Source organism: Macaca mulatta, chromosome 2 (assembly GCF_049350105.2).
Source record: "Macaca mulatta isolate MMU2019108-1 chromosome 2, T2T-MMU8v2.0, whole genome shotgun sequence".
NCBI lineage: Eukaryota > Metazoa > Chordata > Mammalia > Primates > Cercopithecidae > Macaca > Macaca mulatta.
The window spans coordinates 116605382-116630533 of NC_133407.1; the positions used below are offsets into that span (position 1 = coordinate 116605382).

At 45.7% G+C, this 25152-nt stretch overlaps 2 protein-coding genes across 15 annotated transcripts in view; one reads left to right on the forward strand and one right to left on the reverse strand.

Annotated features, from left to right (window-relative positions):
- Window positions 1-24069, reverse strand: part of SFMBT1 (Scm like with four mbt domains 1) — a 150833-nt gene extending 126764 nt beyond the window's left edge. For 6 of the 14 annotated variants that reach the window (XM_077993136.1, XM_015130700.3, XM_077993130.1 and 3 more), the window contains exon 1: window positions 22709-22883. Coding sequence is in view for 1 of the 14 variants with exons in the window: in XM_077993127.1 (XP_077849253.1) it covers window positions 22709-22958 (250 nt within the window). In the remaining 13 variants the exon portion in view is untranslated. Of the gene's footprint in view, window positions 1-21835; window positions 22282-22708; window positions 22961-23364 lie in introns of those variants that run through there. The other 8 variants (XM_015130702.3, XM_077993138.1, XM_077993131.1 and 5 more) reach the window with 8 other exon arrangements.
- Window positions 22965-24146, forward strand: LOC144339474 (uncharacterized). The gene is given in 3 exon segments (XM_077994113.1): window positions 22965-23421; window positions 23487-23734; window positions 23736-24146. Coding segments are annotated over 3 exon segments (1116 nt in total).
- Window positions 24147-25152: the final 1006 nt, after the last annotated feature.

The window sequence follows — 25152 nt, forward strand, 5'->3', positions numbered from 1 at the left end:
AAGTAACAGCTTACAAGTATCAATAGTAAAGTAATAAGCTATAATAAAAAGGCACTTCATCTCTTCAAAACCTGCTCTCCCACCAAAATTCTCCAGTAGTTAACATGAACTAAATTTTTGGTCCCTTTCCTAGCATTCTACCAAAATCACTTCAATTTTTAAAATAATAAAAATATTTTATTGTATTAGAAAGATTCTAAAAACACGCAAAACCGTAAGTCAAGACAGCAAATGACTCACACATAACCACTCAGTGAGGATAGTAAGTCTCCCTTAGCAATTAAAGAGCAAACAGAGGAAGTCAACGGAGAATACAAAGTAAAAAGGCTGAGGCCCTTTAAGGATATGCTGGAATTCCTGCCAAGCTGCATGTCACCGCCACAAGTTAACAGAGTTTACCCTCCCTCCCTGTGCCCCCATAGCTGCTCATTGCAGTTACAGGTGGGTCCCACGGTTGCCTACAGTCCTAGATGTAACAGCCCAGAGATCTGCGTGGTTGGTTCTCAGCTGCTTCTACTACTCTCAAAAAGGAAGAGTTGGCAAGAACCTCGCCAAAATTAAAAGTTTTAGAAGGAGGCAGCGCTAAAGATAAAGGCTTGAGAAGGGATTTTTTTCTTCCTTTAGAGACAGGGTCTTGCTCTTTCCCCGGACAGGCTAGAGTACAATGGTGCAATCACAGCTTATTGCAGCCTCGACCTCCTGGGTTCAAGCAATCCCCTTCAGCCTCCCAAGTAGCTAAGACTACACAATCGTGCCACCACACCTGGCTCATTTTTAAATTTTTTGTAGAGATGGGGACTCGCTAGGTTGCCCAGGCTGGTCTCAAACTCCTGGTCTCAAGTGATCCTCCCGCCTTGGCCTCCCAAAGTGCTAGGATTATAGGCGTGACCCACCATGCCCAACAGGGAATGGAATTCAAAAGAAAATTTCAGGGTTACTTTCTTATTTTACACTAGATGTTTCCTCTATTAAGACCCGAAATTTTTACCTTATTAGAAATTCTTACACTAATAATACAACATATATTCACAAATCACTAACTCCCTGCCCTTTACTCCCACAAAAATCCTTTCTCAAAACAAAACTCTACAAATGTTAGCCCATTCCCACACTCCCATCAAAACACCTTCCGTAGTAGATGCTTTACACTTTTTTGACAACACTTAAACACAAGTTCTGTATCATTTCCTGTCCTGGTACTATAAGCTTAGGGAACTTACTCAATTTTGCATTCCCTAAACCCCTGGGCACCACCGCTTCACGTCACAGCTATTTAGTGTCTGCTAAATGAATTACTACGGTATCAGATCATGGCACCTCCAATTCACTAATGAGAAAATGTAACTTTTTAACACAGCAATAACATTTCTACCTCCAGGAATACTGTCATTTTCATGGAGAAGAAAATTCAGTGATTCAGTGCCTGCCATCTGCCCCAGAGGTCAGCTATTTCTGACAAGCCCTAGTGTGCGCATGAGCCAATCAGGCTGCAGCTGCCTTTTTTAACAGGCATGGATGGAAGAATGAGAAAGGTCACTAAAGCAGAGTCCTTGTGTAAATTCTGGATGGAAGAATGAGAAAGGTCACTAAAGCAGAGTCCTTATGTAAATTCATTAGGCAACATCCATAGGAAATTTGCTTCCTCTTCAGTCCTATTAAAATCCTGTGAAATTAAAACATGCCTTTAAGCCATTGTTTCTTCCCCCTGTTCTTTAATCCATTTATGCTGGAGGTTGCAAATTTGTGTGAAAAATCACACCTTGGTGATGACCTTGAGCGCTAGGATATAAATAACTCCCATAAGCTTAGCGTTCCAGTAATGGAACACTAGGCATAAATGGGTTAAACTTTGGATAGTCCAACTTGCCAGGGTACCCCATTGTTTACAAAGCCTTTCACAGTACAAAAAAACTTGATTAACCCTAATAGCCTGCTGACCTCTACGGTTATTTCTTTTTCTCAGAGCACTTTTTTTGAGACAGGGTCTTGCTCTGTCATCCAGGATGGAGTACAGTGGCTCAAACACAGCTCACTTGTAGCCAGATTCAAGCGATCTTCCTGCCTCAACACCTGAGTAGCTGAGATTATAGGTGCACACCACCACACTCCACTAATTTTTGTATTTTTTGTAGAGACACGGTTTTGTCATGTTGTCCAGGCTGGTCTCGAACTCCTGGGCTCAAGCAATCCACCTGCCTCAGCCCAAAATGCTGGCATTACAGGCATGAGCCACCACACCTGGCTTTCAGACCACTCTTGAAGGCACCTTAGTTCCATAAAACTTGTGTTTTGACATCCAGTGTGATACTGCTTCTTTGCCACAAATTCAACTTTACAAGTCACATCTCTTTGTCTGCCTTCATGGGTCAAAACTACTTACTAATTGGGCATGGTGGCACATGCCTGTACCAGTAGTCCCAGCTACTCGGGAGGCTGAGATGAGAAGACAGCTTGAGCCCAGGAGCTGGAGGCTGTAATGTGCTCATGATCATACCTGTGAATGGCCACTGCATTCCAGTCTGGGTGACACAGCAAGACCCCATCTTAAAAAAAAAAATTGGCCGGGCGCGGTGGCTCACGCCTGTAATCCCAGCACTTTGGGAGGCCGAGGCGGGCGGATCACAAGGTCAGGAGATAGAGACCATGGTGAAACCCCGTCTCTACTAAAAATAGAAAAAAATTAGCCAGGCGCAGTGGCGGGCGCCTGTAGTCCCAGCTACTCGGGAGGCTGAGGCAGGAGAATGGCGTGAACCCGGGAGGCGGAGCTTGCAGTGAGCCGAGATTGCGCCACTGCACTCCAGCCTGGGCGACAGAGCAAGACTCCGTCTCAAAAAAAAAAAAAAAAAAAAAAAAAAAATTACCTGCTAGAACACAAAATAAATGGCAGAAAGAAGGCCATAGCAGAGCAAACACACAACTCAGAAACACCCAGTCTAGCACTCAGTGGCTGGAAACGCTTGCAGGGAAGTGCACAAGTGCTCTCAAAGGGGACCTGCCTGCCTGTCACTGGCTCGGTGTGCACACCCTCTGAGCAAGTCATAAGAGTCATGGGCTAGGCCAGGTGCAGTATCTCATGTCTGTAATCCCAGCACTTTGGGAGGCCAAGACAGGTGGATTACGAGGTCAGGAGATCAAGACCATTCTGGCTAACATGGTGAAACCTCGTCTCTACTAAAAATACAAAAAGATTAGCCGGGTGTGGTGGCGGGCGCCTATAGTCCCAGATACTCAGGAGGTTGAGGCAGGAGAATGGCGTGAACCCGGAAGGCGGAGCTTGCAGTGAGCCGAGATCGCACCACCGCACTCCAGTCTGGGCGACAGAGCAAGACTCTGTTTAAAAAAAAAAAAAAAGGCCGGGCGCGGTGGCTCAAGCCTGTAATCCCAGCACTTTGGGAGGCTGAGACGGGCGGATCACAAGGTCAGGAGATCGAGACCATCCTGGCTAACATGGTGAAACCCCGTCTCTACTAAAAATACAAAAAAAAAACTAGCCGGGCGAGGTGGCGGGCGCCTGTAGTCCCAGCTACTTGGGAGGCTGAGGCAGGAGAATGGCGTGAACCCGGGAGGCGGAGCTTGCAGTGAGCTGAGATCCGGCCACTGCACTCCAGCCTGGGCGACAGAGCCAGACTCTGTCTCAAAAAAAAAAAAAAAAAAGGTGGGGGGGTCATGGGCTAGAAATGTACTACCATGGAGGGAAAAAAAAAGAATAGACTGCCATGAATTGTCACACTTTTTAGGAAGACATTTTACAGAAAATGGCAGTATGCAGAGTGTTATTGAAGGGGTATAAATATATGCTCTGAGGGGTATTCTGAAGTTTTTTTAATGAAGGATAATAACTAAGAGCTTGGACTACAAAGGCATATATAACACTGTAAGATTCAACTACAGAATGCCTCAAGATTCCAAACTCAGTTTCTTTAGACATTCTGCACCAGAACAGGAGCATCATGTTTAAAATTCCTTACCAAGTAGCCCAGGTAAAAACCAACTTTTAAAAACTTAGCTGTGGCCGGGCGCGGTGGCTCAAGCCTGTAATCCCAGCACTTTGGGAGGCCGAGACGGGCGGATCACGAGTTCAGGAGATCGAGACCATCCTGGCTAACACGGTGAAACCCCGTCTCTACTAAAATACAAAAAAAATTAGCCGGGCGAGGTGGCGGGCGCCTGTACTCCCAGCTACTCGGGAGGCTGAGGCAGGAGAATGGCGTGAACCCGGGAGGCGGGGCTTGCAGTGAGCTGAGATCCGGCCATTGCACTCCAGCCTGGGCAACAGAGCTAGACTCCGTCTCAAAAAAAAAAAAACAAAAACAAACAAACAAAAAAAAAACTTAGCTGTATTTCCGCCAATGTACAAAAGAATACCACCCAAATCCAGAAATTGATAGAATTTGTTAATCCTTGCTGCTGCAATTTTCTCAAAACAAAAATACAAAAGCAACTATCTGAATTCATAACAAGCAGCACACATTCAGGCCTTAGGCTTCAAAAGCACGATCAACACCTCAGTAGTCTGAAGACAACTTCAGATGCTTTAGTCTCCCAAGACTCAGTCGGGGATTCTGCCTATGCCATCCTTCCACAACATGGGGTGGGTGGAGGGTGGGGAGAATGGGAGTGGTAGAAGGCCTCTCCATGACTCTCTACCTCCAACTCCTCTTACTCCACTGCACCCAGCTTCTCTACCTTCTGCATCTTGGGGGCAGGCAGGCTGGAGAACAGTCTACCCCCACAAATACACTAACTTACAAAAAATAAACCACTTTAAGTATTAGAAATACTAACAGAAAAAAGCACTTTTAAGTATTAGAAAACCTTTCTTAATCCAAGCAAACTCAATTGTCATTAGTCCATGGTACTGTTTGTAGCAGCAAAAAACTTAAAATAACCCAAAATATACATAAATTTGGAAACAACTAAATAAATTAAGGTGCATCCATGCAATGAACTACTAGGCAACCACTAAAAAAATGCAGCAGATCTATGTGTACTTGGATATATCCAAGATATTTTCAGTGAAAAGAGCAAAGTGCAAAGCAATGTCTAAAATATACCACCACTTGAGTTTTTTTAATGTGGATGAGGAAATATACGCTTTACACACATAGAATGTTTCTGTAAAAATACAAAAGAAACTGGGAATAACAGTGGCCTACAGAAGGGACTGAGGAACTAGGGGCTTCAGTAAAAAGGAATACACTCTTTTTTGATATTCAAAAAAAATTTTACTATGTACATGTATCCCTGTTTAAAATGTTTTAAAGGCATACTTAAGTCTGTGATTATGATTTAAAAAAATAAAGCAACAGAAGAAAAAGTAACTCCTATTAAAAGTGATGTCAGCCAGGCGCGGTGGCTCAAGCCTGTAATCCCAGCACTTTGGGAGGCCGAGACGGGCGGATCACGAGGTCAGGAGATCGAGACCATTCTGGCTAACATGGTGAAACTCCGTCTCTACTAAAAAAATACAAAAAACTAGCTAGGCATGGTGGTGGGTGCCTGTAGTCCCAGCTACTCGGGAGGCTGAGGCAGGAGAATGGCGTAAACCCGGGAGGCGGAGCTTGCAGAAAGCTGAGATCCGGCCACTGCACTCCAGCCTGGGCGACACAGCGAGACTCTGTCTCAAAAAAAAAAAAAAAAAAGTGATCTCATTTTTCTTAACTATTTCTAAAGTCTTTGTGGCACAATTTGAATTCAGTAAAACGGGGGAGAGTGGAGGGATTGGGAGTTTGGAGAGGTTCCTTCCACCCTCCTCCTTTAAAATTACAGTAACTTTGAACTGGCCATAATGCTAAAAAAAAAAAAAAAAAAAAATCTACTTGCTTCCCCAACAAAAATATTTGGCTCCACTGTAACCAACATTTAAAAGATACAAATACATTAGCAAGTCTGTGACTAAAGTTCAATTACATTTTATATGCTAATATGAATGCTAATCATATTTTTATGAGTCAACAGTTTTACATAAGATTATTTTGTTTCTAAACCAACAAAGAACTTTAGAATTCGTGAAGCGTCCAAATTACCTAAACTCACTCCACTCAAGCATCAGTTCAGTAAAACACTAAAGGGTTTTCCCCCATAGCTTCAAAATTCCCAATCGTTCTCCATTTCAAGCACGATGGGGGGCAGGGGCAAGGGAGACAGCAGGCAAAGCCTAAGCCTGTCCAACCCTCTTCAAGCTCTGTAGATGGCTCCTCCTGGTTTCAGGGATCCCAGTTCCTCACACAGATATAGCCATCATCAGCATTCCCACATTAAGTGCACTGACTGCATTAACAACAGTGGGAAGCAAGTGGCTCCACCGGCTTGGATTCTGAAGCTCAACCTGCGGCCCATGCACCTGCGAATAACAACAAGCTCTCTCATCAGTCACACAGGGCAAAGGAAGTGGAGCTGCCCCACCCCGCACCCACACAGAACCAGACTGCTGATTGCCTCTTTGTAACTACTGCCACAAAAAGTAAAGCAAGTGCCCTGCAATTGGATTTTTACTAATGGAAATGCATTTGTCGAGAATCCAAAGATGCTCAGTTATCTTGGAGAAAAGTTATAAAATAACATGATCTTCAAAAATGAAGATGAGGAAAGGAATTTTGCCAACTTAAAACATTCATCAAAATAGATACTTAAAGCAGCAAAATATGACAAAATACTAGTTCCTGATTTTTAAAAAACCTGAACATTCAGAACTAAAACTATAACACTATAAAAAAAAAAGTGTCCAAGAATAGGAAAAAAATATTTCTTAATAATGTATAAATTGGTTATTTATTCATACCTCTATTTACATACACGTATTTGCCAGGTGCTCAGTACCAGGATGCTATGGTGATTAAAATACAGACACAGTCCCTACCTTCAGAGCTTACAATAGTAAATGAACACAAGGAATAACGCATTGGTATGTAGTTTATCTCTCCCACAAGGGACAATTAGGAAAAACATCCTGGGAGTAGGTTCACAGATTTTAATATTCTCTATAGAGTGGCTTTAAAGCATTTTATGATAAATTACAATTAAAATATTAAAACAAGCTAAAAATAAAATATTTCATATAGTGAAAAGTGTCACCAAGAAAATCAAACAATGGTGAGAAAAAAGTGCCTCTGGAATGGAGGTAAGGATATCTAGGGAAGGCCTCACTGAGCTGAACCCTCCATGATTAAAAGGAACTAAATGTAGCAAACTTGATGTGCGGCCAGCTGGACACAATGGTTCATGCCTGTAATCCCAGCACTTTCAGAGCCCAAGGTGGGTGGAATGTTTGAGCTCAGGGGTACAAGACCAGCCTGGACAACATGGCGAAACCCCATCTCTACTAAAAATACAAAAAGTAGCTGAGCATGGTGGTGCATGCCTATAGTCCCGGCTACTTGGGAGGCTGATGTGGGAGGATCTCTTGAACCCAGGAGGCGGAGGCTACAGTGAGCCGTGATCACACCACTGCACTCCAGCCTGGGTGACAGAGCGAGACCCTGTTACAAAAAAAAAAAAAAAACAAATTGATATCCTTGGGATGGACAGAAGACCCATGTGGGAAAGCAAGTGGAAAAGTGGTAGAAGTGGGCAGGGAACAAGAAACAAAGAGTATTGTAGGCCACACAAGGAGTTTGGATTTTATTCTACTTACTACGGAAAGCTACTGGCAGGCTCTGAGCCTGGAAATGACAAGATGAGATCTCATTAAACATAATCATTTCTTGTTTAGAACATAATACATTTTCAAATAGAAATAACATTATAAGTGGATATGTTGCAGTATTGCTTCCATGCCTTCATTCAGCTATAATTTATTTAGTGTCTCCTCTGTGCTAGGCTGTGTGCAAGGAATAAATAGGAATAAAATAGCTAGGAATAAAATAGCATCTCTGACCTTGAGCTCACAGTTTAGTAGAGATGAGAAACACTGAACAAATAATCACAATTGTAATACTTTTAAGAGAGGAATATGTGGAACGCTGTGAGTGCCCAGAGCAAAGCGTGGTCAATGCAACCTGAGGGAGTCCAGGAGGGAAGGCTTCACAGAAGCCCTGGGCCTTAAAGGACAAACAGGGATTTCTCGAGCAAAAATTCCCCACACCCAAGCCCCTGACAGAATACAAGAAAACTTGAGGCCTACCAAAGACTCTGCCTTTTGAAGTATTTATGGGCCAGGTGCAAGAGCTCATGTCTGTAATCCCAGTGCTTTGGGAAGCTGAGGTAGGAGGATCATTTGAGGCCAGGAGTTCGAGACCAGCCTGGGCAACAGAGCAAGACCCTGCCTCTACAAAATTTTTTAATAAAATTTATGTTTTTTTTGAGGCGGAGTCTAGCTCTGTCGCCCAGGCTGGAGTGCAGTGGCGTGATCTCAGCTCACTGCAGCCTCCACCTCCCAGGTTCTGGCAATTCTCCTGCCTCAGCCTCCGAAGCAGCTGGGATTACAGGCACATGCCACCACGCCCAGCTAATTTTTGTATTTTTAGTAGAGACGGGGTTTCACCATGTTGGCCAGGCTGGTCTCAAATGCCTGACAAGTGATCCACCCACCTCAGCCTCCCAAAGTGCTGGGATTACAGGTGTGAGCCACCACACCTGGCCCCCAATTTTTTTAATACTGTTTTTTTGCAGCCATTTTTATCCCCCTCAACTACAAGCTTTTATCAAAATTCTGAAACAGAGATTTTGAAAACATTCCAAATACTCTCCACTTAGATTCAAAATTTTTAAATTTCCTGATTTTCTTTATCTTTCTATATACACAAAGATTTACACACACACACACATTTTGTGACCCATTTGAAAATGCTGAGGATATCATACCTCACCCTCTAAATTCTTCAGCTTGCATCTCCCAAGAATAAGCACATTCTCCTTTATGTATAAATAACTACAACGCCATTATCACACCTAAAAAAAAAAAAAAAAAAAAAAAATTGGCCAGGCCCAGTGGCTCATGCCTGTAATCCCAGCACTTTGAGAGGCCAAGGCAGACGGGTCACCCAAGGTCGGGGGTTCAAGACCAGCCTGACCAACATGGAGAAACCCTGTCTCTACTAAAAACACAAAAAATTAGCGAGGCGTGGTGGTGCATGCCTGTAATCCCAGCTACTTGGGAGGCTAAGGCAGGAGAATCGCTTGAACTCGGGAGGCGGAGGCTGCAGTGAGCCGAGATGGCGCCTTTGCACTCCAGCCTAGGCAACAAGAGCAAAACTCCGTCTCAAAAAAAAAAAATTCCTTAATATCATCTATTATCAGGTACCTCTTTTTTTTTAAGTACAAAGGACTTTGCCGAAAATTTTATTGAAGGAATGTGTTTTAATAAACTGGTTAGATTTATTACCTGCATTGCATTTTGACATTTTTAAAATGTAATAATACTTTATAAAATTTAAGTTAAGGAATCTTTCCTTGGCAAGATTCATCACTGGCACGGGCATGGTGGCTCATGCCTGTAATCCCAAGACTGTGGGAGGCCCAGGCGGGCAGATCACTTGAGGTCAGGAGTTCGAGACCAATCTGGCCAACATGGTGAAATCCCGTCTCCATTAAAAATACAAAAATTAGCCAGGTGTGGCGGTGTGTGCCTGTCTATAATCCCAGCCACTAGGGAGGCTGAGGCAGGAGAATCACTTGAACCAGGAGGCGGAGGTTGCAGTGAGCCAAGGTCACACCGCTATACTCCAGCGTGGGTGACAGAGTCTATTTCAATAATTAATTACAAATAAATTTTAAAAATTAAAATTAAAAACATATTAAAAGAATAATTGTGGACCAGGTGTAGTGGCTCATGCTTATAAACCCAGCACTTTGGGAGGCTGAGGCGGTTGTATCACCTGAGGTCAGGAGTTCGAGACCAGCCTGGCCAACATGGTGAAACCTTGTCGCTACTAAAAATACAAAAATGAGCTGGGCATAGTGGTGGGCGCCTGTAATCCCAGCTACTTGGGAGGCTGAGGCAGGAAAATCGCTTGAACCCAGGAGGCAGAGGCCGCAGTGAGCCAAGATCGAGCCACTGCATTCCAGTCTGGGCGACAGAGTGAGACTCCATCTCAAAATAATAATAATGATAATAATTTTGTTAATCAAATATACCAAAAAGTGTGACGGCGGTCCATGCGAGACTGACATTTTGGGAGCACTGCCTTAGCAGAAGAACACCCTAAGCAGATGGAACACGGCAGGAAATGATTTACAGGTGAGTGGGTTGGTGAGGCTGTGGAGGCCATGAGAGAGGGGGATAAGCTGGACAAATGGACTGGGCCTGAGCGCTTCAAGGATTCCGCATGCCTTCCTGAGGAGTTTGGACTTTACCCGGCCAATTGTGGGATTTTATGTGACTAAAATCAAGTTTGTTTAGAAAGCTCTACTTGGCCTCAGTGTAGTTGGATGGATGGGAGAGTGGGGAAGGTAGGGAGACTATTTGGAAGCAACAGAACAAGGTTTGTATTTTTCACTGCACATATGTAAGATTTTAGTTTTATGGGTTGTATAAGCCTACTGTATTGATAAATGAACAAAACAAACACAGTAAAACTAAACAAAGTTTATCTTGAAAATGTTCATATTGGTAGAAATGCAGCTTTCAAGAGTCAGCAGAGACTTAAGTAAATTTTTTTTTAAATGGAGTCTCACTCTGTTGCCCAGGCTGGAGTGCAGTGGCACCATCTCGTCTCACTGAAACCCCCGCCTCCCAGGTTCAAGTGATTCTCCTGCCTCAGCCTCCCCAGTAGCTGGGATTACAGGCACGTGCCACCACGCCCAGCTAATTTTTTTATTAAAATTGATGGGGTTTCACCATGTTGGCCAGACTGGTCTCAAATTCCTGGCCTCAAGTGATCCGCTCACCTCAGCCTGCCAAAATACTGGGATTATAGGCGTGAGCAACCGCGCCCAGCCAGAGACGTAAGTAAATTTCGAAAGGAGCCCTTCAGCACTTTTGACAGTCTCAGCATTTGATGAAGCTAACTCTTTTTAATAACCTAGTTTCACTTTCCAAGGTGTCTTTCCTTTTCCTTGGCAAGAGTCATCACTGGCACTAGTTTTACATTTATCAGTTACAATCAAAATTTAAATTTCCAAAGGAAAAAAGTGGGGTACAGAATAGATAAATGGTTTAAAACATACAGCATGCCCTCAAAGCAGTGCCGACAGCAACTCTGAGGAGCTCCATTCATGCAGAATCCATGAGGAAGGCTGCCCCAAGAGCCAGCCGCCAGTCCTGCCTGGGAGGAGAGGGAAGCAGAGAATGTCCAGCTATCCAGCCGTAGGACGGGATGCTGGCCCTTCACCCCCACTCCACTAGGAGGACTCTCATTTTATTTTACTTATTGGGCTTCCTAGAAAGATTTCATTAGAACAAGGGGTTCCACAACTTTAAAAACACTTGAAAACCAAGGAGTCAGAACTGTACGTTCTAACTCCAAGGTTGGTAATTCAAGAATAAGACCTCACGTTCCACAGGAAAGCTGCCAGTGGACAAAACAAACACCATCGCTGAGGAGCAATGTAAAGAAAGAGACCTGGGCAAACAGGCCTACTAGAGGACTGGCGCATTTGGGATAGAAGGAGAAATCATATTTTGGATCCATGGATTCTGAGGTGCCAGTGTGGCACCCAACTTGGAAGCCCAATGGGCAGGGATATAGGGGTCTTAGAGGAGCACAGGAACTAGACAAACTCTTAAATGTGGACAACTTCATTGAGAGAGATGTAAACAGAAAGAAGGGAAGGTCTTAAAAGGTTACAAAAGGCAAAGAGAAAGGTCTGCCTCAATAAACAGAAAGAAGGGAAGGTCTTAAAAGGTTACAAAAGGCAAAGAGAAAGGTCTGCCTCAAGACAGAGCTGTCTGGAGAACCTGAATTCTCCTCCAAGGTAGTCTATAACCAGGAGCAGAGAGAGGAACTGGCTGGAAGGCTGCAGGTGGCTTGTAGGGCCACATTAGGGAAAGAGGGAAAGAACAAAGTGGATTGGCTAGGGAGCAGCTCAAAGATTAGACAGTGGGTCCAGGCCTGAAGGGGCTGGAACTCTGGGAGAAAATGAAGGTCACAATGAGATAAAAGACGAGGCACAGGGAGAACAGAGAAGCTTCTCAAGTAGGCTGTAGAGAAAGAATACCATACCAGAACCCAACATTTCACCAGCAGACTATTCCGGAAAGCACTCCTGTCACACAAAGTCAATGGAAAGCCAAAAACAGGAGTAAAAGTCAATGGCTAGGAGAGGAGCTAGGGTGGGGGCAGTTGTGTCTTACTGTCCTGGCTGGCTGCAGGAATCATGCAGCCCTCCTCAAGCACTTGCTGCAGAAAAGGAAGACTCTCCCTAGAAGGGGAGGCCAGAAAAGCCCACCCAGCCCTCTGCTTCCCTTGTCACAGCCATTCCTGAGAATGGAGCCTGGAAACAAAGAAAGTCATTTGAAGCTCTTCTCTGTTGATTGAGGAGCCCAATTGAATACTTACAGGAAAACTGGGTACAGATAATGCCTAGGAGAAGATCTAAGCCTGTTTCTCAATTTGTATACAGTGTTATTCATATTAACGATAAGGAAAACTATGTGTTTTTTGTTTTTTGTTTTTTTTTTGAGACGGAGTCTCGCTCTGCCGCCCAGGCTGGAGTGCAGTGGCCGGATCTCAGCTCACTGCAAGCTCCGCCTCCCGGGTTCACGCCATTCTCCTGCCTCAGCCTCCCGAGTAGCTGGGACTACAGGCGTCCGCCACCTCGCCCGGCTAGTTTTTTGTATTTTTTAGTAGAGACGGGGTTTCACCGTGTTAGCCAGGATGGTCTCGATCTCCTGACCTCGTGATCCACCCGTCTCGGCCTCCCAAAGTGCTGGGATTACAGGCTTGAGCCACCGCGCCCGGCCGGAAAACTATGTTTTAAGTGCAACTATAACTTGATTGAGGACTGGAAAGCCAACATTGAAAGAGAAATAAAATTAAAATAATAAATATTAATTACATTAAGAGGTCAAGCGATTCAGATGTTTTAATACCATCATAAACACCTGTAACAACAATAATACACCCAAAGTTTCTCAAATTTCTGTCTTTAGCTAGACCACCCAACCCTGCTCATTTTGCTCAATGATAAAAATGAAACTCAGGCTGGGCATAGTGCCTCATGCCTGTAATCCCAGCACTTTGGGAAGCTGAGGCTAGAGAATCACTTGAAGCCAGGAGTTTGAGACTAGCTTGGACAACACTGAGAGACCTCATCTCTACAAAAAATGTTTTAAAGGCCCGACGCAGTGGCTCACGCCTGTAATCTCAGCACTTTAGGAGGCCAAGGCGGGCGGATCGCCTGAGGTCAAGGGTTCAAGACCAGTGTGGCCAACATGATGAAACCCTGTCTCTACTAAAAATATTAAAAAGTAGCCAGGCGTGGTGGCAGGCACCTGTAATCTCAGCTACTCGGGAGGCTGAGGCAGGAGAATCACTTGAACCCAGGAGGCAGAGGTGGCCGAGATCGCACCAGCGCACTCCAGCCTGGGCAACAAGAGCAAAACTTCGTCTCAAAAAAAAAAAAGTTTTAGGCCGGGCACGGTGGCTCAAGCCTGTGATCCCAGCACTTTGGGAGGCCGAGTTGGGCAGATCACAAGGTCAGGAGTTCAAGACCAGCCTGGCCAATACGGTGAAACCCCTAAAAATACAAAAATTAGCCGGGAGTGGTGGCGAATGCCTGTAGTCCCAGCTACTCAGGAGGCTGAGGCAGGAGAATCACTTGAACCCAGGAGGTGGAGGTTGTAGTGAGCTGAGATCGGGCCACTGTACTCCAGCCTGGGCGACAGAGCAAGACCGGCCTCAAAAAAAAAAAAAAAAATGTTTTAAAAAATTAGCCAGGTGCTGTGACATGTACCAAGTCCTAGCTACTCAGGAGGCTGAGGCAAGAGAAATGCTTGAGCCCAGGCACTCCAGCTTAGACAACTGTCTCCTCCCCTGTATCTCCTCCCCTAACCATTGACTTTTACTACTATGGCTCCATGCCCTATTAGACAACACCATGCCAAAGAAACTGACACTTTCAGAAAAGCCTTACTAATGCTAGGAAACAACTAACCATTCTTAAGAATCGAATAGTAAAATAAGGCACAATAAAAATCAGGCTTCATGACATTCATTGTCAATTCTTCAATGGTTTCCAGAAAGTCAAAAACATCCTTGCCACAAAGAGAGGAGAGTAAATTAAGAGATGGCCTTCCCCCAGTAACAAACAGTATAGGAAACTCATCCCACATTTACTACATTAATACAGCCATTAAAAATAATAATGGAAGAAAATAATAAAAGGAAAATATAACTCTTTAACCATTTTGAAAGTACATAACTGCTCAATTCTCTATAATCCTTAACTGTCAAACCTGCTTTCTCTCCAACCAGGATTGGACATCTGTATTTCGCAAATACAGAATTAAAGTGATATAATAAATCTAAAATACAGAGCATTAATTAGGCAGTATCATTATTATGTTAAGTCATTAAGCCTCTTTAAACACCTACTAGTTTTCTATCAATACAGAAACAAGAGTGAACTATGGCAAAACCTCAACTAACCAGAACAGCTGGGGACTGAGTCACTGAATATGCCTTTCAGATAGGTGAAGGCTTATTTATAACTCTGAACACACAAACTTTTATGGTTAACTGTTCTGGATGACATGCTTTGACTCAGGCCAACATCACGAATGTCAGTGATCACACAGTAAGATGGCATCCTGAGACCCACAAGGCCTTACTCCTTACTCAATGAGACCCCAGACTCCAGCAACCTTCGCTTTTATACTTTCCCTGTCTTCCACCCTGCTGTCACAATCTGCTCTGTCTCTTTTGTTCTAATAAGCAAGTGTGCCCAAACTGTATCTAAGGAAAAGGTACCTGGTTCTCTCGGCTCTGCTGGGCACATACGGAGTTCTTCCAAGGGACGTAAACAAATCCTAGCAAACAGTATTCTGTGACCTGACCTCCACTTTACCTGCTATGTAAGTTTTTCAAATAATTTACTTCCTCCAAAAAAATTCTGACACATGCTACAACATGGATGAACCTTAAAGACATTATGTTAAGTGAACTAAGGCAATCACAAAAGGATAAATACTCTATGATTACATTCAGATGAGGTACCTAGAATAGTCAAAATCAGAAAGACAGAAAGTAGAAGAGTGGCTGTCTAGGGTGGGAGGAGGGAAGGTGGGGAATCACTATTTCATGGGTACAGAGTTCCAGTCTGGGAAGATAAAAAAGTTCTAGAGATGGATGGTGGTAATGGTTATACAACAATGTGAATGTACTTAATGCCACTGCACTGCACATTTAAAAGTGGTCAAAAATGGTAAAGTTCATGCTATATGTATGTATCTTACCACAACCATGTTTGCTGTTTCTTTTTGTCTTTTTTTTTTTTTTTTTGAGACAGAGTCTCTCTCTGTTACCCAGGCTGGAGTGCAGTGGCGTGATCTCAGCTCACGGCAACCCCCACCTCCAGGGTTCACGCAATTCTCCTGCCTCAGCTTCCCAAGTAGCTGGGACTACAGGTGTCCACCACCACCTCTGGCTAATTTTTGTATAAATTTTATTTAATTTGATTTCATTTTAAGTTCCAGGATACATGTACAGGATGCACACATATAAACAATTTTTAATAATAAAAATTTACATCCTCATTATATATCACTATGTTCGAGACAGGCAATATGCTAAGTGCATTGGTGTGATCACCATCTAACCACCCCAAGAGGGTTATTTTATGTCACAAGTCAAAATGAGCCCAAAAGGTATCCTAAAATTACAATTCAAAATTACCATATGCTATTTTTAACACAGAAAATTTTAAAGGAACTGAACCTTAAGAAAGAACACTAGAAAAAACTGAGAGACAGGAAAGCACTCTAGTCTGGGGAGCAAATTAATGTGAAAAGAAATTAAGAACCAGCAGTAACCCATGGCAGCCTTACCACTGAGCAAATATTCCATAGTAGCCACCTCAAATGCTTTTTAAAAAACTCTTCAGGGAACAAAAAATAATAATTTGGAATTCAAATCTGAGTATTTGTTGGTTAACACTTTAAATTGAGTATCAGCAAGAAAAACTCCTAGGCATTTTTGTAATTGCTAAATTTCTCATCCCAGCTCATGTTGTCATTCCAAATGTGTGACTGCCCCACACTTTCAACTGCCAACAAACCACCTTCCATCTCTCATCTAAGATCCTCTCCAAATACCATCTCAGACAGAACCCAACTTTCCCAGATAAACAGATACTGACACTTAACAACCCTATCTGCCCCGCATCAGTTTAATAATTAACCTTTCTCTAGACCAAGCAAAAACATCAAAAAAGAACCAATGCACCAGACCAGTATGCCAGTTAAAAAACAAACAAAAAAAAAGACCCAATGCACACAGCACTGTGCATCATGTTAGAAATATCACTGTATAGCCTCTCTCTCCATAGTGACATGCTTGGCTCACTGAAGTTATTCAACTGTTCAAACCACAGAGTTCAACAGGGACTTAACTCATCATTTAATACACAACTTACAGACTACTTTTTTGTTTTTATTTATTTTTTTGAGACAGGGTCTCGCTATGTCACCAGGCTGAAGGGGTGCGATCACAGCCCACTGCAACCTCCGTCTCCCTGGCTCAAGGGATCTACCTGCCTCAGCCTCCTGAGTAGCTGAGACTACAGGCACGCACCAAGACACCTAATTTTTTTTTTTTTCTTTTTTGTAGAGACAGGGCTTCCCTTCATTGTCCAGGCTGGTATCAAACTACCGGACTCAAGAGATCTGCCTGCCTTGGTCTCCCAAAGTGCTGGGATTACAGGTGTAAGTCACTGTGCCCAGCCTATTTTTTGCTTTTAAATAAATTCCTTGAGTGATAAGTCTAAAGAGAGCTAAATAAGGTAAAAACATCGTCTTGAATAAAGAAAGAATAATTACATACACGTTTTCAGGTGTCTCTGAGTTAGAGGAAAAGGTTTACAATGAAATCATTAAAACTTATGCGGCCGGGCGCGGTGGCTCACGCCTGTAATCCCAGCACTTTGGGAGGCCGAGATGGGCGGATCACGAGGTCAGGACATCGAGACCATCCCATCCCGGCTCACACAGTGAAACCCCGTCTCTACTAAAAATACAAAAAACTAGCCGGGTGAGGTGGCGGGCGCCTGTAGTCCCAGCTACTCGGGAGGCTGAGGCAGGAGAATGGCGTGAACCCGTGAGGTGGAGCTTGCAGTGAGCCGAGATCACGCCACTGCACTCCTGGGCAACAGAGCGAGACTCCATCTCAAAAAAAAAAAAAAAAAAACTTATGCAGTGAAGTCACGTAATTTTTCTGTTAATAACGTGTCGTCGTTCTTATCCTTCCTCCCCCTTTTGAAAAGTTTAAACATGAATCTGCAACAACCTGACCACATTCTATTTTAAATCATTTTCTGCCAGGCGCGGTGGCTCACGCCTGTAATCCCAGCACTTTGGGAGGCCAAGAAGGGTAGATCACCTGAGATCAGGAGTTCAAGACTAGCCTGACCAACATGGTGAAACCCCATCTTTACTAAAAATAGCAAAATTAGCCGGGCAAGGTGGCGCATGCCCATAATCCCAGCTACCTGGGAGGCTGAGGCAGGATAATTGCTTGAACCCGGGAGGCAGAGGTTGCGATGAGCCGAGAACGTGCCATTACACTCCAGCCTGGTCAACAAGAGTGAAAGTCCGTCTCAAAAAAAAAAAAAAAAGGCCGGGCGCAGGGTTCACACCTGTATTCCCACCACTTTGGGAGGCCAAGGCAGGTGGATCACGAGGTCAGGAGATTGAGACCAACCTGGCTAACACGGTGAAACCCTGTCTCTACTAAAAAATACAAAAAATTAGCTAGGCATGGTGGCAGACGCCTGTAGTCCCAGCTACTCGGGAGGCTGAGGCAAGAGAATGGCGTGAACCTGGGAGGTGGAGCTTGCAGTGAGCTGAGATCGCGCCACTGCACTCCAGCCTGGGCGACAGAGCGAGACTCCGTCTCAAAAAAAAAAAAAAAAAATTATGTTCCAATGAGGTTAGTATCCCCTGAAGAATGGGAGACTCCTATCAAAATTCCACTCCCCAAACTCTAATGGTTCAAAATCTCCCAAATAACCAAAATCCCCAGACACTTTTAGCCCATTTAATAACTATGTATATACAGAAATATTATTTTCAAATACAAAATACCCCAGTTAGGTAATAAATGCTATATACTAAAAGAAAAATACTCTGCCATAAGGAAGTTGTATCATTTACTCATTACAAGTTCTTTCATTTTCATGTAATTATTCCGAAATATTGGTTATCAGCCAAATAATCGAGAAAGCAAAATTTTGGAAAATTACAAGAAAAAAATGTAACATTAAAAATATTAAAGATGTAAAATGTCTGTCTAAATAATAGCCTTCTGGTTTTTGGACTGTATTAACTTAATGTGAACATAACATGAAGTCAAACTAAAAAGTCAATGAAGTTTTGCATAGTTCATCTTTTCTACAGACTTGCTGCTACACCACCATTCCACAGCTAAACCCAGTCTAGTTATCACTGTGAAAGCAAAAGTACACTACAGAAACAGTAAGGTTATGGATAGGCAAATCATATTGTGTTGGTTTGTTTGTTTTTTGAGACAGTCTCACTCTGTTACCCAGGCTGGAGTGTAGCAGTGCAATCATAGCTCACTGCAACCTCAAACTCCTGGGCTCAAGGGATCCTCCCACCTCAGCCTCCTGAGGAGCTGGGATTATAGGCGCCCGCCACCATGGCTGACTAATTTTTTTTATTTTTTGTAGACACAGGGTCTCCCTTTTCTTTCATCCAGGCTGGTCTCCAACTCCTGGTCTCAAGCAATCCTCTTGCCTAGCCTCTCAAAGTGCTGGGATTATAGGCGTGAGACACTGTGCCTAGCCAGCAATCATTTTTAAAAGGAAAAATCTGAGTTTACAACAAAACATAGCAAAAAAAGGAAATTCCCTTTCATTGTGTATTTTGTTTCTCATTGTATATCTCTTTAGTTGCTTCTCTTAAAAATTTAATAGATTTTAAATTAAACAATCTGATCACATAAAAGCCAAGAAATTTAAAAAGAGACACAAAAAGAAACAATGGATCAGTAATAGCTAAGTCATCAATTACTCTCTTGGCTAATGAGGGAATCTTGGGTGGAGTGACCAAATCCAGCTTAGTGGCTGGTCAGTCAGTTGGCTGGCTAACTTAACACAAAAAGACAGAATTGTTCAGTGAAATCATTTCACAAAAGAAAACCTTTTAACTTTGTGGACTATTCCCCATGGATCCCTACACCACAGGCCTTAGAACATTCCCAACTTTTATCACAGGGATATCTTTGCAGTAAAAACACAAGCCGTTGTTAGGAACTAACAAAATAAGAATTCACTTACAACATCTAACCCATCTCCTTTACCATAGAAACAAGAAAAGGCACAAGACACTGGTGAAGGAAATGCAAATTGTTGCAGCATGTGCTTCAGTGGAGAATATTTAAAAGTCCACCTTCCGGCCGGGGGCGGTGGCTCACGCCTGTAATCCCAGCACTTTGGGAGGCCGAGGCGGGCGGATCACAAAGTCAGGAGATCGAGACCACGGTGAAACCCCGTCTCTACCAAAAATACAAAAAACTAGCCGGGCGCGGTGGCGGGCGCCTGTAGTCCCAGCTACTCGGGAGGCTGAGGCAGGAGAATGGCGTGAACCCGGGAGGCGGAGCTTGCAGTGAGCCGACATAGCGCCACTGCACTCCAGCCTGGGCGACAGAGCCAGACTCCGTCTCAAAAAAAAAAAAAAAAGGGCCGGGCGCGGTGGCTCAAGCCTGTAATCCCAGCACTTTGGGAGGCCGAGACGGGCGGATCACGAGGTCAGGAGATTGAGACCATCCTGGCTAACACGGTGAAACCCCGTCTCTACTAAAAAATACAAAAAACTAGCCGGGCGAGGTGGCGGGCGCCTGTAGTCCCAGCTACTCGGGAGGCTGAGGCAGGAGAATGGCGTGAACCCGGGAGGCGGTGCTTGCAGTGAGCCGAGATCCGGCCACTGCACTCCAGCCTGGGCGACAGAGCAAGACTCCGTCTCAAAAAAAAAAAAAAAAAAAAAAAAAAGTCCACCTTCCTAGACAGAGGGTTAATTTACACAGGTATCTTAGTCACGCTGGTTTCTTTAAATCACACCTGACACAATTTTTAGTTAACCTTTTGTTTTTGCTTTCATTGTTGGACTTTAAATGATTTGATAAACCAGCTGACTATCCTGTATATATAAGTCAAGTTAACTGCTGTCATTGAAAACCTTGTTAAAGCTTACACATTCTTAATTCACTTAACTTTAAAAAACCAATTTTCATTCAATTTTCTCAGCAAATTCTAGGCATTAAGACACTGATTCATCTACTGACACCTTAAACTCTAACTTGTTGGGAAAATTCATGATTCATTAATCCAATCTATTGTCTACAAATATATAGTACCTATATTCCAAAAATGGGAAGTAATAGATTAATACCATTGTCTGTGAACCTAAGGACTCCCAAGAACTACAAATCGTAACCTGCAAAGTATTGCCCCCACTGAAAAGTGATCTTCTAAGAAGTCCCTTAGGAGAGAATTTTAAGTTATTCTGGGTTACGAAAACCCTAACAATCATTATAAAAGCAAAGGGTCATGGCTTACACGGCCATAACTCCAAGTTTACATACAAGCTATCCTCAGTTTGTTAGCATTGCCCCTTTAACCCTCAAAAGGGTCTTGTTTTGAGGCAAATCTCATCTGTGGTGACAGAAGTCAGAATCGTGGTTGCCGTGGGGAGGGGGAATGTGTTTACTGAATGGAAAAGATACAGGGCCTGAAAATGTTCCATATCTTGATCTGAGTGTGGTTATCAGGGTGTATACATGCATAAAAAGTCATTGAATTGTACCCTTAAGATCTTTCTGTAGGTTATATATACCTCAATAAAAAATACATATAATTTTTAAGCACATTGAAATACATTGTTAAAAATCTATTCAAACAATCATATAAAACCATTCTAGATCTAGCTACCAAGATATTTTTTCCAAATGAATTTTAATAAAGACACACATTGCGAGCACTTTTATGTAGAACCTATCAAAATATACACTGTGATTTCTAAGAATCTTTCAGTTTAAAAAGCCACCGAATTTTCGAACTGAAAGCACCCTCAAAAATGATCTGTTTATCTTAATGTTGCAAATAAGGAAAATCAAAGCTACAACGGGTAAGAAAAGTGCCCAAGATAAAGCAGTTAGTCAATTACAACGGTAATAACAGAACTGTTTCCTGATCTCTGGCCGTTTCTACCAGGCCGTTACTTTCCTGACATCGCAAACAAATCTTAACTCCGAATCTACCTATGGCCTAATTCAACGAATGCCTCAAAACGCTAGTCAACAGGCCTCAAAGTGTACACATAAAGGCACATTCATCTTCCTTCATCCTTTCAAGCCAGTTGACAAATTAATGATTATATGTTCAGGCACTTTATCCAGATGCAATAAAATTAAGTATGACATCTTAGAAAATGTGGTTCAAGAGAAGACACACGCGGGGATTAACAAAATACATCTCACTTCCTTTCAAATCTCTTTGATGGTTACTTGGTTCTCAAACACAGATCAGTGCTAACAGGACTCAAAAACACCAATTGGGACCATCAACCAGTGCTGCTTCGGGCCACCCGCTGGGAACACCCCCACCTGACCGGAGCGTCCACCACTCCTCGAGCATAAGCTCTGGGGGTGACCTGTGCCTGCCGGCTTAGTTTTAGACCCCACGGGAACAGCTGACATCTTGTGAAAAACTTAACATAACGTACATCCTTTCCGCGGGAATTTATTTCTGTTCGCACAAGGCGTTTCTGCTAAGCACAGAGCAGGCCTTGCTTCCCAGGACGCCACTCGCCCCTCCACAGCCTCCTTTTCAGCGTCCAAAATCGGACTTTAGGAACAGAAATCGAAACGGTCGCGGACCTCCCGAGCGGCAGGTCGGGGCGCTGCCGGGTCGGCGCAGGGTCCGGCGGCGGTGCCCGGCGGGCCGCGGCACGGGAGAGGCCCGCTCACTTCACAACGGCAGCCCGGAGCCACCGGTTGCGGCGGCCGCTAGACGCTCCGCCACCGCGCGGCGACCGCCCGGGCCCTCCGAAGTTCCGACCGGCCGCGCGCCCGGCCCCAACTGCGGGTTCGCGCCCCGCCCGGAGCGAGCCCGGGGGGCGGGTCCGCGGGGGCTCGGCGGGCGGAGCGCGGGGCGCGCGCGGGGAGGGGCGCGCGGCGGGCCCGGCGCGCCGGGGAACTTGGGCGCCCGCCACTGCCGCCGCCCGGCCACTTTCCTTTCACGCCTCCTGCGGGCTGACGCGCGCCGCGCTGCCTGCCAGGGTCTGACGGCTGCCGCCGCTCTCCGCCGCGGCGAGGCGCCCAGGCGCGCCCCTGCTGCCGGCCGGCCGGCGCGCGGGACCGCGGGGCCGCGCGCGGGCGCCGCGCTCCCCCCGCCCCGCCCCCGCCCCCAACGTGCCGCCGCCGCCGCCGCCCGTTGGCGCCTCAGCCCGCGCGCCCGCCGGCGCCCGGCGGTTTCCCGTTGGCAAAGTTGCGCGGCCGCTTCGAAGGGGACGCCGTGCGGTCCCCTGCCTCGGCGCCGCCGCCGCCCCTCCAGGCCGCCGCGCGGGAAGGCCCAGCCGGCGGCCCCGCTTTTTTACCTGCCGGGAGTTTTCGCGCGCGCGCTCGCTCGATCGCTCGCTTTTCCCCCTCTCGCGCTCGTTTTCTTTCTTTCTTTCCTTCTTTTCGCTCCTCCGCGCGGGCGCTTTTTCCTCCCGCGCTGCCCGCGCTCGCCCGCTCGCGCCCTCCTTCCTGCTGGGTTCGGCGGAGCGGGGCGGCCGGCAGCTCTCCCCGCCCCCCTCCACCCGCGCTCCGGCGGAGGCGGCGGCGGCGCTCCGCGCTCCGACTCATTCCAATATGGCACGGACGCAGGGCGCATGCGCCCGCGCCCCCCCACCCCCAGCTCCGCGGTCCTCCAGGCAGCCTGCGCCCCTCGCGCCGCGCCCGTGGAGCCCCCGGGCCCGGCTGCCCCGCTCCCGCCCCAGCGCCATCCCTCCCGACTGGGGCCACGCGGGAGGCAAGGACTCCGCAGGCTGGTGTGCCGGGGGTCCGGCGCCGCGGGCCACCCACGCCCCCAGCCAGCAACTCGGCGCGGACGGCTCCGAGGCCGTGGCGCAGGACACGCGGCGGCGCCTCGGGCCCCCGACGGCGCCGTGGCCCCGAGCTGAATGGCCCGGAAGAGGAGACCTTTCCCCGGGAACCCAGTGCCCGCCTTGGCCCGACCCCGACCCAGGAGGGAAGGGCCCCCGCGCCTCACCTCGGGTTGTGGACGGAGCGGTGGGGATCCCAGAGGGGTTCACGGGTCGGACCTGGCGTACTGGCCCGGCGAAGAGCGCCGCTGTCGCCCGCACGTGACCGGTTCGAACAAGATGGCATGAGCAGAGAAGCGGCCGGATCCCAGATGCGCGCGTGCCGCCGCCGTAGGGGCTGCGCCCGTTTGCCTGCCCGGCGTCGGGGATCGGGCGCGCCCTCTGAGACCTGAAGGGACACCCAAGTGCCCCCTGTCTGCGAAGTCCGGCGCGGGCCCTTCGGCGCCCCCGGTGTCTCTAGGCTTTCGCAGGAGGCGCGCTGTAAATCTTGAGTCTTCCTGCAGCGAGGGGGCACAGGACAGCTAAGAATTGGGACGAAAGAGCCCAGAGCCCCGAGCCCCGGGAAGAATCAGAACCTCGAAGGCGGCTTCGAGCCGGCCCCGCAACCCGAGGTGACCGTGAGCGGTTACGTTGCCTGAACTCGCCCCCTTCTCCTGAGCGCAGGTGCCCGTGGGACATACACCCGCCCACCTGCTCCGGAAAGTTCCCTCCAGGAGGGAGTTCCCGCGCCACCGAGACCCGGGAGCTCCCGATCAGACTCCCAGGCCCTGAAAGGAGTTCTCGGACAGGGCCCAGAGGCGCCCCCACCGCAAGAAGAAAGTCTAGGGTTCCCTCCGTGTGCCAGGCGCAAGCTCAAGCCACCTCCCTCAACCACTCTGGGAAATATCCCACTTCAGGAACTTACTCAAAGTCACGCCGCTGGCTGGATTTGAATCCAGATTTTTTTTAGCACCGCTGAAAAAACAATATGACAACCAGAAAGAGAACAATCTAAAAAGAATACAGTAATCCATATTATTACAATGAAACTTTTCACGACATGAAACATATATACACTGTATATAGTTGCAACAACACTGTTTTTGTTACTACTTTCACTACCATTTTTATTTTGTTCACATGATTCATTTTTAAGGTGTGCAGGTGTCCTGAACTATTCACTCAGCCCCCTAATGTTTTTGGTTCTTCACAGTTGTTTGACGTATCCTTGAATTCTGCACTTGGGACAAATACCTGGGAGTGGAAAGGCTCCCAGGTAGAAGGCTGTGAATGGCCAAGTAGTCTTGGCTTACAGCGTCATGTTTTCACCAAGAGCTGCCCCAATTATTCTACCGCCTCCAAAAAACAAGTGTAAGGAGTTTAACACACTTTTAAACATTAAAAGTGCCATTTCCCCCCTACTTTAATAGTCTATTGCTAGTTCAAGGTTACTTGGCATTTCTTAGGTGACCAAACATGAATTTTTTTCCATGCATTTATTATCTGCATTCCCTCTTCTGTGAATGTTCTGTTCATATCTATCTTCTGGGGACTTGAACCTCTTCTAACTTTAAACAAGCTTTTTTTGTATTATAGATATTACTCCTTTGTCGACGTTGATGCAAATATTTTCTAGCCTGTTCTTTCTTGTTTTATTCTAATGTTCAATGTGTCATTCTAGTGAATCCTTTGTGGTTTTTTTAATTGCTTCAATTCTGACAAAGTGAGCTTTCTGCTGCCCATCTGATAGTCTTTTTTCTGCTAGTTTTGTACAATTTCATTTCATATTTCATTCTCTGATGATTATCCTGATTTTATTTTCGTTTATTTATTTGGAGTAAAATATGGACATAACTCACTACCATTGTCATCGGTTGTTATTAATTCTGCAGTTACCATTTCTTAAATAATTATTCACCAGACGTGGGGACTTACACCTGTAGTCCTAGCATTTTGGGAGGTTGAGGCAAGAGGAT